Below are 18258 nucleotides of genomic sequence, written 5' to 3'. Positions count from 1 at the left end.
TATATATAAGAACATACATACATTTCTGGTTTTGCTTATGTCTTTCCATATAATATTATATATACAGAAAAATATAGGGAATTTATGACATGCATAGATTAAATGCATGTACCAAGATATGTATTTCTGTTCTGGAGAGACTAATCCTTACTAGAAAAATAGATGTGGTAAGCTAAAATGAAACATTAATTATATTGAAAAATAATTTCTAATATTTGAGTTTCTGCCTTTATAAGCAAAACAAAAGCTACAACATAAGAAATTAGTTTTTGCTTTTAGAAAATGAGCACTGTGAGTGCAAATAATGTAGCTGAATTTGGAAGAAACCTTTTAAATATAGGTCACACTTTTCACCAGAAACTAAAAGTTTGTGAAATTAATTTTCATTATAAATAGCGTAAAGAAATAGTGGTGTACATGTTTAACTGCCTCTGTATTTTCAAAGGAAATTTGAAACATACAGTACATCATCCTAAATGTAAATAGAGTAGCTTGTGTTGCTGAATGCTTGAGAGCAGTAGAACTATTTCTTGTTTGAGAGTTTCATTGTAATTCCTCACCTCTTAGGAGAATGCAGAATGAGCTTGCTACTAACAACTAGGCCATGCCCATATAAAACAAGTAAGAAGCATACAACAATCTTGGCCACAGCTTTGTTTCCAGATATGAACAGAACATGATTATGAAGCAGGTCATGGTATTTGAGAATTGTTAAAGATTGCAGAACTATTTTTTCTACACTGATATTTCATGCAATGAACTAGCTTGGGAATTATTTTTTCAGAAAAAAATAATGTCCTGGATAAAATGGAGATGGGAACTATGTGCCTCCCAGTGGCTTCCTGTTCCTACTCTTACTCCAATCCATTTCACTGTAACTTAAACCTGAAAAAACATGGCCCTGCTTATTCTAGTAACTTTGTAAAGCCCCTGATACCTTCCTACAGCAGTCTAGAACTTTGAGGATCTTGAGTTACAATCCTGACCCTTCAAACATTGCTTATCCCTGAACCAGTAGAGGCAAATATATGCTGTCCATAGATGTTATTCTAGGGTGTTGTTTTTTTTTGACATGTTGCAAAATAACAAACTCTTATACTTGTATTTACTCAGTATTTAAATCTGCATCAATGCCCTTTATATCTTGAGAGCATTTGAAAATCACATAACCCACCAGGGCCTACCATAGTGATTGGAATTCTATAATTTGATATATCGCTTGTTGTAATATTACAATTTATGAGCATCATTTTCCATCCCACCCCTTGGTAATTGGTGAAAATGGGAACTCCATTTGGGTCTCTGCTGCCATTTACACAGCAATACCATTGCCATCTCCTTTTGGAAATGAGAATCTTTATTTCCTTTAGGAAATAAAGATGGCAGCTCTCAGCACCAATTGGAAGTGACACTGCTCAATGGGATAATAAGAAATGTAGATCTAATTGATAAACAGCAAAGGATTGGTGATAACACAGGAGAAAGTTACAATTGTACTTTTATATATAAAAAAACACTGTTAATGGTTTTATTTCTAAAATTTACAGTTAACAGTTTTTAAAAGCTGTTATAAATACAGTATGTATATACGTTAGATAGCTTTCTGGTTTATATTACTATTCAATAAAGGATTGTGAACTTTAAAAGAAGAAATATATATTATAGATAAAACTGCATGGTAAAAATAAAAAGATAAAAAGCGTACACTAAATTGCCTATGAAGGGAAAACCAGAGAAAAAATATATTTAGAAACAAAAAGAGGAGAAAAAGAAAAAAAAAAACTAAACAAAACTGAAAGCAAACGAAACTAAATTACATAGATAAAAAAGAAAAACACATCATGTTATTAAAATGGTATAACTTTTTCGCATTTATCTTGGGATTCAATTTTCCAACAGTGAATTAAAGCTAGGCCATATGGAATCATATTGACCATCTTGCCTCTCAATATAAAGCTGAAATTTCATATTCTGATACACAGTAGATTTTGCAATGATCATTCTTGATGTTTTAGATAAAAAGTTACTCATAAATCCAGAGGATGGTGTGTGTGTGTATGTGAAATGTAGTTGTAAACAAACTATGACAGCTGAACATTTTGCTGGCTAAAATTTATAAAGGGCATTTTCATTAGGGTTGGATGTTTTTAAAGATGCTCGGTGTTGCTGGAATAACAGCAGTCTATTACAATACACCAGGAAAGGTAAACTTTTATGTTTTCAAAACTATTCTTTCTGAGATCAATGATTATGAAAATGTGCGTACACAGATTTTATAATAAAAGAGAACATCACTCTATTTAAGAGTTCAACCACGTGAATGGTCAGCTGAGCTGAATGATGTTTGAGAAACAATATATTCAACATAAAAATGCACCATCAATTGGCTCTTTTAAAAGCAAAAGCAAAAGTGTTTGACATTTTGTCTTGATCTAAGATGTCCATATTATTGGAATCAATCCATACTTTCTTGCTGTATCACACTGCAAAGTTTTGTGACAGCAAAAACAAGCAATAAACCTGCCACAGAATTATAGTGAAAGGGAACAGTAGTCCAGTTTCCCTGGCAAGTGGCATGTATTCCCTCTCCTGTAACACATTAAGAATGAGATCAATGTAACTTTCCTTGCCCTCGGCAATATCAGTATTTTGCCAGATCTGATTTGACTGTCATGTCATAGTTAAGTTTATTAGGTGTGCTAAATCAGCAACAAAAGGAGAACAATGTGTCCATAAAGACCTGGCTCTTAAACACAGATAGAGGAGTTAATTTCAGGGATTGCCAGTCGTATAAAATCTATATGATTGCCTACCAAATAATAAAGGAATGAGAGCCAGTTTAGTGTACTGGTTAAGGCATCAGGCTAGAAACTGGGAAATCGTAAGTTCTAGTCTGCCTTTGGCACAAAACTATCTGGGTGACCTTGGGCCAATTAATCTCTCAGCCCTAGGAAGGAGGCAGTGGCAAACCACTTTTGAAAAACCTTGCCAAGAAAAAATAACACTCAAAATTAACATTAATGCAGTATATTTTATAAAATAGTTGCAAGCTTTTACATTTCCAAAAACTTTGGGTTTTTTGCTCCTTTCCGTCTATTGTTACTCTAATTTTTAGCTCTCTTCTCTAATGTAAGTTCTTCACACAAAAAACTTTCAGTTAACTTTAACACAATTATTGATTCATTATAGGTTCTTTTTTTTTCTTTATTTCATTAAATACTGTATAACAAAGAATTGGAAAGATAGTCAAAGAAAGAGTTGGAATTTACTATCTATTACCTTATCTTGAAGATATTTTGTTGCTTCCAAACTTTATGTGATCAGGCAAAATTTATTTTTTATTCATTGATGCAAACATATTTATGCAGCCAGAATGAATTCTGAACTAACTGTAGATTCACATAATACTTAGCTTATGCATGAAGCATCTTGTTATTATTACATAAGGTGGAATTTACATCTTTTGTATTAATGTGATCACATAAACTGTAATCTAAAAACATATTTTGGGGTAGTTTATTTCATGCTTTCAAGGATGCTGAGATTAGGAATGAGTGTGTATGTATAAGAAACAAGAAATCTTTATTTCCATTGGTGAAAAGATCCTTTATTTGAGATTGAAAGCTTAAGTTGTCCTTCAAAAACACAGTCCTATTGATCACTTTAAATTGAATCTACCTCCATTACAATCATACTGGCTTTTTGTTTGCACAAGTGTGCTTAACATAGCTAGATAATACATTTCTCACTTTTAAGAATTTAAATAGTGTGTTATACTAGCCTAGATTTCTACATTTTGCCTTCCATATTTCCATTGGCTTTTTTAGAAAATAGATATCACATATATTTAGTGGCATTTTCTCAGAAAATTAAATGTAAGGTAACAATGTTCTATCAGATTTCTGCTTATGTAACGGTTAAAATGTTCAAAAATTAAATGTAAAATTCAAATTAAAAACTTAAAGGCCACTTTCATCAAAATGTCTAAGCTTTACCAATCATAGTATTGCTTTATCTCTCTGTGCTGCTGATCTGGCAAAATAATTGATATTTGAATATCAATATCGGTATGACCTAAGCATAGCTCATAAAATCATCTGCTACAATGTCCTACCTTTCAATCACAACAATACATGAGCACACAATAGATACAAACTTAAAGTGAACCGCTCCAAACTTGATTGCAGAAAATATGACTTCAATAACAGAATTGTTAATGCCTGGAATGCACTACCAGACTCTGTGGTCTTATCCCAAAACCCCCAAAACTTTAACTTAAAACTGTCTACTGTTGACCTCACAGCGTACCATAAGTACGCTGACGACACCCAGCTGTACATCTCCACCCCAGACCACCCCAACGATGCCCTTGAAGTGATGTCCCGGTGCCTGGAGACCGTACGGATCTGGATGGGGAGAAACAGGCTCAGGCTCAACCCATCCAAGACCGAGTGGCTGTGGTTTCTGACGTCCCGATATAGTCAGCTGGTGCCATCGCTGACTATTGGGGGCGAATCATTGGCCCCCATGGAAAGGGCTCGCAACTTGGGTGTCCTCCTGGATTCACGGCTGTCTTTAGAAGAGCACTTGACGGCCGTGGCCAGGAGGATTTTTTTATCAGATTCGCCTGATCCGCCAGTTGCGTCCCTTTCTAGATCGGGACTCCTTACGCATGGTCACTCACACCCTCGTCACCTCCCTTCTGAACTATTGTAACGCTCTCTACATGGGGCTCCCCTTAAGGAGCACTCGGAGGCTCCAACTGTTGCAGAGTGCGGCCGCACGGGTGGTGATGGGAGTGACGTGGCGCTCCCATGTAACACCTCTCCTGCGCGAGCTGCACTGGCTCCCGGTGGTCTTCCGAGTGCGCTTCAAGGTTTTGGTTATCACCTTTAGAGCGCTCCATGGCTTAGAACCTGGCTAATTACGGGACCACCTGCTACCACCAATAGCCTCCCACCGACCAGTACACTCCCATAGAGAGGGACTCCTCCGGGTGCCGTCGGCCAAACAATGTTGACTGGCGGCCCCCAGGGGAGAGCCTTCTCTGTGGGGGCACCTACTATCTGGAACGAGCTCCCTCCGGAGATACGGAGGATCCCGGATCTGCGTACCTTCCGTTGCGCGCTCAAGACTTTCTTGTTTCATCAGGCTGGCCTGACCTAAGTCTTCCCCATTTTAAATGGAAATTTTAAATTTGGTTTTAAAGTATTGGGGTTTTAAATTTGTTCAGCCAAATTATTTAATTCGTTTTATTCTATTTTAAATTTTGTATTTATATTGTTTTATTTTATGGCTGTTCACCGCCCTGAGTCCTTCGGGAGTAGGACGGTATACAAATTCAATAAAAACAAAAAACAAAACCTCATTCCTAAGAGGTCTGTAAGGGGTGTGCATAAGAGCACCAGCGTGCCTACCATCCCTGTCCTAATGTTCCCTTTAATTGTATTCATTTTATGTATTCAATTCATGCTTATACTTATATATATTATCTAACATGTATTCGACTAAATAAAATAAATAAATCAATAACTGATTACTCTGTGAGTTTTTAAAGATTGATCAAATATCCAGAAACTGGGCGATGAATAAAAGTAGACCTCCAAGAAAAAAAAATTGTTAGATGGTGCATGTGTCACAACAAAGCCATGCATTGGCAAACATTTTAAGAGCTGTCCTTCCCTATTGAAAAATTGCCTTTTGTGTTTGAAGAAGTGTTCTAAAACAATTATCTTAATTGGGAGTTATCAAAATAAATTCATATATTATAATTAATCTTTCATGTAATGTAATTATAATGTAAAATGAACACATTTATAATGTATAAAAGCTGGAATTTGAAAGTGCAGTTCAATTCTTAAGATTCTAGCTATCCTTCTCTTTTAATCCCAGCAGTAAACCCAAGTTCCTTTTGTTGATAGTATCATAAAAACACATTGCCAAAGTATATTTCTGAATAAGACTGTTCATTTGGAATATTTTTTGTTAGGGACCTCTGAGAAAAAGTATTGATAGGTTACTAGCATTCATATTGACAGTACTAAAAAACTTTCTTATATGGATGGTCAAAGCTTTGAAACTTTTCACCCCAAGGAGTCTACATAGCTATAAAGAAGGGATACCTCAATTTTTTATTTCTTTAAAATAAAACAAACTTCTGGGTTGAATGTAAAGAGATGAAAATATTTATATTGTTTCTGGTAGTAGGTTAACAAGATTCACTTCTTGTGTAAGAAACAAAAATGAGAAATGGTATTAGTTTCTTTGCCTTGAATTAATTCCTTGGCTTTCTGTAATTCTAAACAGAATGACCATTACTTTTATTTTATTTATCATATTTGTATAGCTGCCCACGTCACATGACTCTTAAGTCTTGATTTAATGGATCTTGATCTAACAAACTTCAGATATAATGGACAAATGTTTTATGTGACCTTCATCCCTATATCTGCCCTTTGGTAATTCCTCTCAGCCAAGGCTTCTGGTAGCCATCTGTTTATGATGTTACTTTCCCCACGTCCTTTTGCAATTATATCTGTATTTTGGTCTTTGACCGCAAATAAAAGTTATAATATTATTATATCTGCCCTTTAAATTGTGACTTCCCTGCAAATGATGCTGTTTAAGTCAATTGCATAATAATAGAAATGAAGAACAAATGACATAAATTTTAACAGATGTTCAAATTTAAGAGACACCCCTTCTCCTGAATATTCTGTTAAATTGAAATTTTGCTGTGCCATATTTAGCTGAGTGGTTAAGAATAAGTGTGATCTGAGATTTGAAATACCTGTTTTTTCCATGTTTTGTACATTAAAGATAAAATTAAGTACTGGTAGTTTATTTCTGTGAACAAAACTAATTTTTAACACCAGTGTAAATGGATATATAATCCTTCTTCCATGCCTGTACTTTCTCCATATCCTCAAAATTTCCCAATCTGCTGAAACAGGAAAATGCACAATTTGAATGCAAAGGGAGCTTCCCTCATATGTATTCCATTATTTTATTGCAGGATAACTGAAGATAAATAATCTTTTTCTTGGTTCCAGCTTTTCCTTATTGTAACATGGAATTTTGAGCTGTACATGCTTCCACTGGTCTTGTTGCTGATGTTGGTGTGGAATTACCTCTTGGTCATATCAGGAAAGGATAATCGGCCACATGATACTGTAAGTCTTTTTAAGCATATATGTATTTGTTAACAAAAAAATCTTGGGAGTGGAACTTTTTTCAAGGTCTTATTTCAGTGTCTGAAGGTATAAAGGTTTAGATGGGCAGGCTTAAGTTCAACACTAACAAGACTCTGGCTTAAAGATCAAGTAGCAGCCAGGAGGGCTTTTGAGCAGATTCATCTGGTGCATCAATTACAAATGTTGCTGGACTAGGAGATCCTTCTTATGACCATTCATGCCTTGATTATCTCATGTGTGAATTACTGCAAAGCATTACCCTATATGGGGCTGATCTTGAATGCCATTTGGAAGTTTCACTATGCAGAATGTGGTAGTATGTTCAGTTATAGAAATTCTATTAACCTATAAAGCTCTATACGTTGTAAAGCTTAGATATTTGAAGAAGTCTTTCCATTGTTTCTAGCTATCCTGTAAGCTTTGACAGAGTCGTCTGCTCTGGGCTTCATTCATTAAACAATGTCATCTGATGGGATGCAAGAAACATGCCTTCTCTATTGTGTGCCTACCCTCTGGAACAGTATCCCTTCAGAGTATTACTGCTGTCCTGCTTTCCTTTGAGGTTATGGCCACCTTTTTGTGAGGATTTTTGTCTGTTCCACCAGGATAACCATCTTCCTTTTTTGTTGCTTAGTATTGTTCTTTTGCTTTGGCTTGCATTTAGTATGTAATCAAGAAGTAGGATATTTAGATACATGATTTATAATATAAATCAACATTTGGAGGATGCCTTTTCAGATATATTTTAGGAGAAGACCTTTGGGGCTCATGCAGTTCTGTTTCATGTAAACATGGCAGAAGATGTCCAACAGGGAGAGTCTAAGGATTTGAATGTGGAAATAACATTCAGAAATAACCAGAAAGATTTTTTAAGATTCCCAAGAAACTCCCAAAATATTTTATACTGATATGATGAACAAGTTGTGTTACAGATATATACCCTTAGCACTACTTAGAAAGAAACAAAAGTAGTACTGTACGTGAGGAAGATGGTATTGAATCTGGCAATCTCACTTTATGACTTCAGTGACATTAAGAGTAGAACTTAGATTGAATTTCTTCTTTCTTACAAACAGAAGGAACTAAAGATGATGGCTTCACATTGTGAAATCATAATTTATGAGTTATATTGCATTTTATCATTTTCTGGAGGAGGAACACTGTTTTTCTTCGTGATTATCCCACATGATTGCATTGTCTGCTTGTTTTTGCAGTATGGTTGCTTGGTCCATATACAGAAACTATGAATATATGATGCAGCAAAATATTTTGTTATTAGCCTGCTTGTCGCAGACAATGATGCTGATTAGGGTTGAGAGGGAATGACTAGCCCAAGGTTACCAAACTGTCTTTCATGCATAAGAAAGAACTGCAACCTGCAACATAAATGAGAGATTCCAAACAATATAATAGCAGAGAAAGTGCTGTGATGATCTTACAAGATATGCACAATACTTATCCTTCTGCCTGAAAGAACTCAAACTGCTACAAGTGCAAGGTTTTAGTACAGAGTTTCTACATTACAGCCTACCAGGGAAAGTGAGAAGTCCTGGATAGAACAGGCAAAATTCTTCAGAGAGACAGAAAAGGAAAGTGAATCCCAGAGAATGCAAAGCAGAAGAGAATTGAAAGCATGTGATCTGAAAAGAAAGAGGATTATGAGATACACAGTATTGATGGAGCTCAATAATTGCTATTGTACTCTCTCCCTCTAGTAGATAACCCACAGCTATCTGGGCAACCTTTGCCAACCATAACTTCACAGAACACAGTGAAAGACTCACAGATCTCCATGATTCAAAGAAACACAATAACTAATTGGTGGAAGAGCAGACATTTCATGATGGTTGGTAATTACCTGATGATGGATAATTCCCTGCTGAAAGGAACTAAGGCTTCAGAATCCTGAAAAGTGAATAGGATGGTCTGTCAAGGTGGTGCTCCTGAAAGGTTTATGTTTTTTGATCATAGGCTATACAGCAACACAAAGACATATTGGCAAAAGGGAAGCTACAAAGACTGGGAAGGGCATTTTTGGCACCTCACTAATTTCATCAGGGGCACATTAAACCAGAATGAAAGAACTTTTACAAAAGTCAAGAACTGAATACACTTCCAAGGACCGGGGCCAACAATGCAAGAAACAAAAGGAGAAGCAGATAGGCAGAGAGGGATCATTGGCAAGAAACTATAGCAATCAAGCCAGGAGGGGTACCACCAGTATTTCAGATGTTTCTACAGCAATGAACACAATGTATGGCAAATATAGAGAATTTGAATTCTTAACAAAGGAGGATATATATATTGTGATAAGCATCACAGAAATTTGGTGAAATGACACAGATGACATTTATTCAAAAAGAACAGATCTGGCAGAGAAGAGGTGTTGTAGTTAGACAAAAAAGCACATGCTTGCATAGAATGAATAAGTTAGAACCTGAAAATCTTGTTAAGAAAGTTTGATAAGGTAACTGGAATGTTGGGAGGAGATGACTACATTATCCTTGAATTCACAATATCAAGGGGAGGGGAAATTGACAGTCAGACTCGTGTATTGGATTTCGAAAGAGCAGATTGTAATGAATCCAGAGCCAATGACACAAAATACTACAGCAATACAGAGTAAGATGAGGATATAAAATTATTTGAAAGAAGATTCTGAAGGTGCCTTAAGAAACAATATCAAATAAAAATGGTGGTTGTATGAAGAAAGCAGTATGGAATCCCACAGTTTGCTAAAATGCTGAAAAACAAACAAAAAATGGTAGTAGGGGAACATAACCAAATAAGAATATAATGCAGTTATCAGAAACTATAGGGTCTGTGTCAGTAAAATGTAAAGGCTAGAATATGCAGAGGCTTGGAGAAATATCCCAAATAATAAAAAGGGCTTTTCTGGGTATACAACAGAAACAAAAAAAGAGGAAAAGAGTCTGTAAATCTGTTACAGAGAGGAAGGGGGAAATGGACGATATCAAGAAAGCAAAATATTTTAAATTGTGTTTTACATTTGTCTTCTCTCAGAAGAGAAGCAAAGCTCTAGGAGGCAGTCATTGGATGGTACAACCTAGGATACATAAGAGGAAAGTAAATGAACACTTAGGAGAACTTGCACTATGTAAGGGCTTGTTAACCTCCATGTCTGTGATTCTGTATAATCAATAGCCTAGTCAATTTCCTGTCTGATTATGACAGGTACACCCAGTTTGATTTCATTTACTCTTTACGCATACATTGTGCCATAGTATAGAATATTTTGAAGTCCCTATTCATGCACTGTATCGCAATACTACATGTCAAATAGGTTGCTTGATTTACCACACACCAGAAATTGTGTTCCCTTAGAACAGTGGAAAAAACCCTCTGATTCTCCAGAAATCAGACTGAAAATCATATCATCCCCACCCAGGATGTATTAGGGATGGTGGTAGGATTGATAGTTAAAGAGATGTCATAGATTCCACTTCTAGCCATAGAGGAAGAGCTTATCTGACTCTTGATGTTTTGTTCATGATTGGGAGATCAAATATGACCTTCACATTATGCCACTGGAAAAACACAAGATGCCCCACATAGCTGTACAGTTGCAAAACATTTGAGCTAATCATAAAGAGTTTTATTCACTAGCCTTTATGACAACCAGACAACCTCTTTCTGTCATTATGAACTCAAATACCAAGGTACCAGATATTCTTATGTTAAATTTATAGTGGTAACAAAATAAATAACATCTTTTCAAAGCTTTATATGAGAAATATATTCAACCGATTAAATCAAAATTTCTACTGAAGTATTTAAATATCAGGTTAGGATTTCACTTAGTAAATTTAGTAAACATCTAAAATGTGCTTATTTTAGCATTTATTTTTAATCTAAAGGTTAAATAAATCTGAATTTTGAGGGTTATTTCTGCAAAAATTGTAGAACTCTTAAAACAAAGTTTAAGTATTTAATGATCTATATAAGGCTTCACTTAATTGCAATAGAATCTAGGCTGATTAAAAAGAGCAGATAGATAGATAGATAGATAGATAGATAGATAGATAGATAGATAGATAGATAGATAGATATTATTTTTTATTAAATATAATAATGTGTTTTTTTGTGTCCTTGCTTACCAGCTACTCAATCAGTGACCATTCAAGTTACAATGGTGCTGAAAAATTACTTTATGGCCAATTTCTGACCATATCCAAGATGACTTCATCAGTCATGTGATTGCATTATAATCAATATGCATTGACCTATGCCTGACATGTGTTCTTTTTGTTCCCCCCCTCCCCCAAAATCACTCCCCCTTCCCAGAGCATGTAGATTGGAAAGGGATTTCAAGAGAGCAAGCTGTTTGCTCTACCTGACATAGAAAGCAATGTAATCACACTGGCAGCAGGGAAAGGATCAGGCAAAGAAGAGATTGCTTACAGAAATTGCTTTTTTCCCCTTTCCCATCCTCCCAGAACAGAGAGATTGGAGAGGAAGATATTTCAAGAAAGTGCTGTAAGCTGTTTGTGTAGCACACCTACAGATCCCATCAGTGCAATCATACTGCTTTTGATGTGCACAAGAGCAAAAGCTTACTCTTTTGCAATCCCCCTCCAATACCTCAGCTTTGTGCATGGAGGGGGAAGGAGTCTGGCAAAGGAGAGATTGCCTACAGAATTCACTTGCTTTTTCCCCTCTCCTCCCCCCTTCTGCAGAGCAGAGAGTTTGTGGAGGGGATTTCAAGAGAGTACTGTAAGCTGCTTGAGTAGCGCACTTGTAGCTTCCAGTCCCCGGCTGTTGGTGCAATTAGATTGCTTTCAATGTGTATAGGTCAGTAAGCATGGGCTTGAACATTACAAAGATTAGAGCAGCTAAGAGGCAAACAAAAGCTGAAGGTGTGAAGTCTTATCTCTTTTCAGCAGGAGTGCATAGTGAAAATGACCATATAAACTAATTAGTGTTATTGTCAGTGAGCGTACAAAATGTGAGAATATTCAGTTTGACTTAAACTACCTTCTCATGACCTAAAATCATTTGAGAACTTTTATATATTCTGTTTAAACTGTGCACATTTAATCATTTTATTTCATAATTATGTACAAGCATTGTAAATAAACTGATACAGCAAACACATATTGAAGGTTGTTGAGAGCGTGGTGGCACGACAACTTCCCCAGCACCTGGATGAAGCTATCTATCTAGACCCGTACCAGTCGGGCTTCAGGCAGGGGTACAGCACAGAAACGGCATTGGTCGCGTTGGTGGATGATCTCTGGAGGCTCGGGACAGGGGTTGCTCCTCTGTCCTAGTCCTATTAGATCTCTCAGCGGCTTTTGATACCATCGACCATGGTATCATGCTGCAGCGGTTGAGGGGGTTAGGAATAGGGGGCACCGTTTTGCGGTGGTTCTCCTCCTTCCTCTCCGACCGCTCGCAGCTCGTGTTGGCAGAGGGACGGAGGTCGACCTCGAGGCGTCTCGCATGGGGAGTGCCGCAAGGGTCGGTCCTCTCGCCCTTCCTGTTCAACATTTATGTGAAGCCGCTGGGTGAGATCATCCGTGGTTTTGGGGTGAAGTGTCATCTGTATGCTGATGATACTCAGCTGTACATCTCCACCCCAGACCACCCCAACGATGCCCTTGATGTGATGTCTCACTGCCTGGAGGCCGTGCGGGTCTGGATGGGGAGGAACAGGCTCAGACTCAACCCCTCCAAGACCGAGTGGCTGTGGCTTCCAGCGCCCCGATATAGTCAGCAGGTGCCATCGCTGACTATTGGGGGTGAATCTTTGCCCCCCACGGAGAGGGCTCGCAATCTGGGTGTCCTCCTGGACGCACGGCTGTCTTTAGAAGAGCATATGACGGCCGTGGCCAGGGGGGCCTTTTATCAGGTTCGCCTGATCCGCCAGTTGCAGCCCTTTCTGGACCGGGACGCCCTGCGCACAGTCACTCATGCTCTTGTTACTTCCCGATTGGACTATTGTAATGCTCTCTACATGGGGCTCCCCTTGAAGAGCACTCGGAGGCTCCAACTGGTCCAGAATGCGGCCGTGCGGGTGGTTATGGGCGCAACTCATTGTGCCCATGTGACACCCCTCCTGCGCGAGCTGTACTGGCTCCCAGTGGTCTTCCGGGTGCGATTCAAGGTGTTGGTTACCACCTTTAAAGCGCTCCATGGCATAGGACCCGGGTACCTCCGAGACCGTCTCCTGCCACCAATAGCTTCCCACCGACCAGTTCGCTCCCGCAGAGAGGGTCTCCTCAGGGTGCCATCGGCCAAGTTATGTCGGCTGGCGACACCCAGGGGGAGGGCCTTCTCTGTGGAAGCCCCAGCCCTGTGGAACAAACTGCCCCTGGAAATACGTAAGATCTCCGACCTCCGGGTGTTTCGCTGCGCACTGAAGACCCTGTTGTTCCGCCAGGCCGGACTATCAACATAATAGTTTTAAATTGGGGTATTTAAATTTTTTGGGGTTTTAAATCTGAGCCAATTTATTTAATTATTTTAAATTTTAAATTGCTGTTTGTCTGTGTTTTTAAATAGGCTGTACACCGCCCTGAGTCCTTCGGAAGAAGGGCGGTATAGAAATAAAATTATTATTATTATTATTATTATTATTATTATTATTATTATTATTATTATTATTATTATTATTATTATTATTATATTGTGCTTTGATTGTACAGAGACAAGCGGGAAAAATGTAAATCAACTCCAGATTCTACCCAAATGCCCTTAATAGTTTATAGAATATAGATGTTGATTTGGGATGCAATTCTGTTCTTATTGTTGATTCAAAGAGTAGGAGAAAAAAGGGGAGAAAGGGAAGGAGGCATCAATTCCGCTTATACGTTATGTTGCCAGATGCCTAATCTGTAATGAAAATAGCTTGATTGGAAGTTTGGGGGAGGATAGATAGTAGTATACAATCTGAACACTATAAAACAAATAGTTTTGTAAATACAGTGCAATTCATGAACTACAATGTGTAATATGAGATTAAACAGAAATTATAATAAAGAACTATATACAAATATATCTATCTATCTATCTATCTATCTATCTATCTATCTATCTATCTATGTGAGTTTTCACTGGTATATATGTGTGTACAGTTAATATCTCGGGTTTCTTCCCGTGTAATTGTAAACATATCCTTAAAAGGGTAGTAGTGACGTTTCGATGAAATCGCATTCGTCATCTTCTGGCTGATGTTCTCGGCTTGGTGCTTATGGGCAAACAGTTTGCCCATAAGCACCAAGCCGAGAACATCAGCCAGAAGAGTAAACCAAGAAGAGTTTGGCTAAAGAGAAATACATATATACATATACATATACATATACATATACATATACATATACATATACATATACATATACATATACATATATATGTAGGTCTTTGGTTATTCGGGTCTTCTCCCACGTAAAATTGGAAGTGTCTTGGCGACGTTTCGACGAAGTCTCATTCGTCATCTTCAGGCTGGTGTTCTCGGCTTCGTGCTTCCAGGAGCAATGTGAGATCGCAGCTGTTAGATCGCATCATTAGCCACTTTAAACCCCTCCAATCCATACATGAAGCAGACTGACACCCACCATGAAGAGCTCGCACGGCCACAAACACGAAGCCAAACAACAACAACGCAGCTCACCAGCTCAAATCCCCCTGCAACTCAGACTAAGCTGAGCACAACCAAGCCCCCACCCAAACAGAACACACCCCCAGCCAATCAGAGCACAGCCAAGCCCCTAACCAATCAGAACACACCTCCACCCAATCAGAACACAGCCAAGTTCCCACCCAATCAGCTCACACCCCCACTAGCAGTTAAAAGGAAGAGACAGCTGCGATCTCACATTGCTCCTGGAAGCACGAAGCCGAGAACACCAGCCTGAAGATGACAAATGAGACTTCGTCGAAACGTCGCCAAGACACTTCCAATTTTACATGGGAGAAGACCCGAATAACCAAAGACCTACATACAAACACCCGTGTTCTCCTGGCTCAAGCTGATGAAGGGAGGAGAACTTGTGGCTCAGAAAGTTAATTCAATTGCCTAACATGCAGGAAGCCGAAGTTCGAATCCGAGTAAGGGTATGGCTAGCTGATGAAAGCTAAAAAGCTTGAAATAGATCTATACTAGTCTCCCTTTATTTCTTTATCAGCAAAATATAAATTTGGTATAAAATGGTTTGTCATGAATGCGACTGCTTGAGGGCTCCTGGATTGGAGCTGAAAGGCGAAAGGGAGCAGAATACCCCCTCCCACATGTTGAGGTAGACCAGATGTCTCGATAGAAAAACACTATATATCTATACACACACACACACACACACACACACACACACACACTATATGGAGTCAACTTTCACAGGCTCCTAATTGTCATCTGTATTCATATATTAAACATGGATCTACCCCTGAAATCAGGTCGTTAAGTAGCTTCCCCTCTTATGTGGCATATACAGTGGTGACAAGTGACATTACAGAAGGTCATGTCACTTTTAACTGCTTGCATTAGAGCTTTCTGATTTCCCTGGTGCTTTTCTTTGTTTGATTAATACTATTAGGTTGTGAAATGCAGACAGCAATTTTTTTTATGGAAGAAATCTAGCCATTTTATGAAATTTTATCCTGTTATATATTTATATGAATTATTCAAATGTTATGTTACATGATAGATCCAAAAGACTAAGAATGGGCAACAAAAATCGGAAAACAGATCTAAACAGACCAAGGAACTATGGAATAAAATAGACACAACATGCAAATACTGTGATCTAAAACTTCCACATGATTGTTTTCTATAGCACACACATTATTTGAACAGAAAGTAGAACCAAAGATAACAGAAGGGGCGATTGGTTTCTCACATAATAGCATAGGTTTTACGTTACTGTTTGTAATAGACTGCTTCCTAACTTAAGCCCTGGGATTCATGAAGCATTTCCAGATTCTGCTTTAATATTTATAGTAAAACATAAACATTTCATTCCTGCTCCAGCATTATCATCATTAGGAGCTACATTAAAATCCATACCTATAGTAAACCTATGGAGCCTTTTGAATTTCCAAGGGAAGTATAGTGGAATATTGGAAAAAATATTGCTAGAATGAAAATGTAATTTTTAAATTAATTTATTAATTAATTTATCAAGTCATGTTTTTAACACAATGTATTAGACTGCCATGTATTCATGCACATGAAAAGCTAATATATCAGGATTTATTTTGTACCCACTTGTTTTGGGAATACAATCATGTAAGTAGCTCATGTATCTGCAATGCATTCTCAGAGTACCTTAAAATCAACCTACATTTCCCCCTTTTTGCCCTTGCCATCTACAACCAAAATACACTCAGTAGAGGTAGTTCTTCACTGCCTCATTTAGTGAACAATCAAAATTACAATGGTGATAAAAAAAAATCTTTACACCCAATCCTTGCATCCGGGTCCGCAAAACAAAGCTGAAGTAAGTAAATACAGTTGTGGTTTCAGTTAGTGACCACTTCACTTAATGACCAGGTTGCCAGTCCCAACTGCGGTTGTTAAATGACGACTAACTAATTTTTTTCCATAGCTGGGGTAAAGAATGTTGACCCATTAAACCGTGTGGCTTCATATCCTCAGCTGCATTCCATTGCTTTCCCTGAGCCTAAGCCCCTTGAAAAGGGAAACGGGGAGATGCAAGCAAGGCAGGCTATCCCCAATGAAAAGCCAGCATCTACAAGTGCAAGATGGACCTGAATTTGTTGTGCATACAATGAAAATTGCAATACTTTACCAGCAATCTTGTCATTTTACACACACACACACACACCATTTAAAATCCTAAATTGCATAACAGAAGAAAATGTATTACATGCAACAACATTTAAGGATCCATAAACCTCAAAATTATTAGGCATAACTTTAAAAAAGTGTAAAAGCAGGGATGGTGGAAATAAAAAGAACAACTCCAAGCATTTCAATAATATTTCTTAAGTCCCTTTTTCCTTGCTGTGTTGTTGGAAAAATATATTCAAATTTTAACAAACAAATATCAGCACACTCTTGCTGCAAATCAAATATTGTAGTAGATTTTTCCTTCCAGGGTTGTTCAGCAATCCTTTTAGCCAATCTCCATGGTCCACAAATCCACAGTTCCTGATATTTTAATAATAGGATATAGCCAAGAAAATATATGTCGTCTTAACATAAAACAGATAATGGGATTCAGAGCTGTATGAATAACTTGGTTGAAGTCAGCTCAGAACAAGACTTCAATAGGACAAAGTTATTATATGGGTTAACACTCTCTCATTCTTGAGTTATGTCTCTATCACCAGAGTGATTTTAACTAACCCTCACTGAAAATTCTCTAGACGGTCAATATACCTAAAACAAATGTATTCAATTAATCTTTATTCAAGAAAATGGGGAAATCATTTCATTTATTCTGAAGACAAAGTTAAGTTTTTTATATCAATGTCATCAGTTTCCATCAGCTTCCCCTAAAGGTTTATTGGCTTTAAAGACTGTAGAACTTCAGAAGTTGCAATTGCATCTGGTTGAAATAAATCCAGTAACAAATGTTCAGGTTTGCTCTGAATATAAACTGATAAAATATGCATAGGTGTTAATAGGGAAGGAAAGCAGCAGCAAACAACAAAACGTTATGACATAATCCTATGATTCGTGTATTTGTATCCTGTGCAAATACAAAAGGCTGAGGTTTTGAAACATGAGCTCACAAATTGTTTCACATTAATTGTATTCCTGCAAAATTAAGAAGAAAGAAGAATTCAGAAGAAAGGAACTTCTAAACTTCTTGTCCTGCTTACCTCTTTTTGTACAGCCAGGTTGAGGAGTTTAGAAGCTCTCCAATTCTTCTCTGCTTTTGATTAATCACAGATTGTAAGTACCTAGTAGGAATTGTGTTTAATTTGAACAAAGATTAAATTATTTTGAGTAATTACAGTTAAAATTTGACATTCTTTGACCTAACCAGTTGGTAGCAACCAGAGGACATAGGAGGATTAAAAATGGAGCTCTCTACTTTTGTATATGCTTGGTAATATGTTAAAGTATATTAAAGCTTTG

General features: G+C 37.5%; 1 protein-coding gene across 5 annotated transcripts in view; it reads left to right on the top strand.

The window, feature by feature from the left end:
• Positions 1-18258, top strand: part of MCTP1 (multiple C2 and transmembrane domain containing 1) — a 156251-nt gene that overhangs the window by 112036 nt on the left and 25957 nt on the right. For all 5 annotated transcript variants that reach the window (XR_004595265.3, XR_015732159.1, XM_034440692.3 and 2 more), the window contains one exon: positions 7053-7172. Coding sequence is in view for 3 of the 5 variants with exons in the window: in XM_034440692.3 (XP_034296583.2) it covers positions 7053-7172 (120 nt within the window). In the remaining 2 variants the exon portion in view is untranslated. The remainder of the gene's footprint in view (positions 1-7052; positions 7173-18258) is intronic.

The sequence above is a fragment of the Pantherophis guttatus genome, chromosome 2 (assembly GCF_059756535.1).
Source record: "Pantherophis guttatus breed Tessera chromosome 2, ASM5975653v1, whole genome shotgun sequence".
In the NCBI taxonomy this organism is placed as follows: Eukaryota; Metazoa; Chordata; class Lepidosauria; order Squamata; family Colubridae; genus Pantherophis; species Pantherophis guttatus.
Note: the sequence above shows the minus strand (reverse complement) of the source record. Positions and strands in the feature narration are given on the sequence as shown.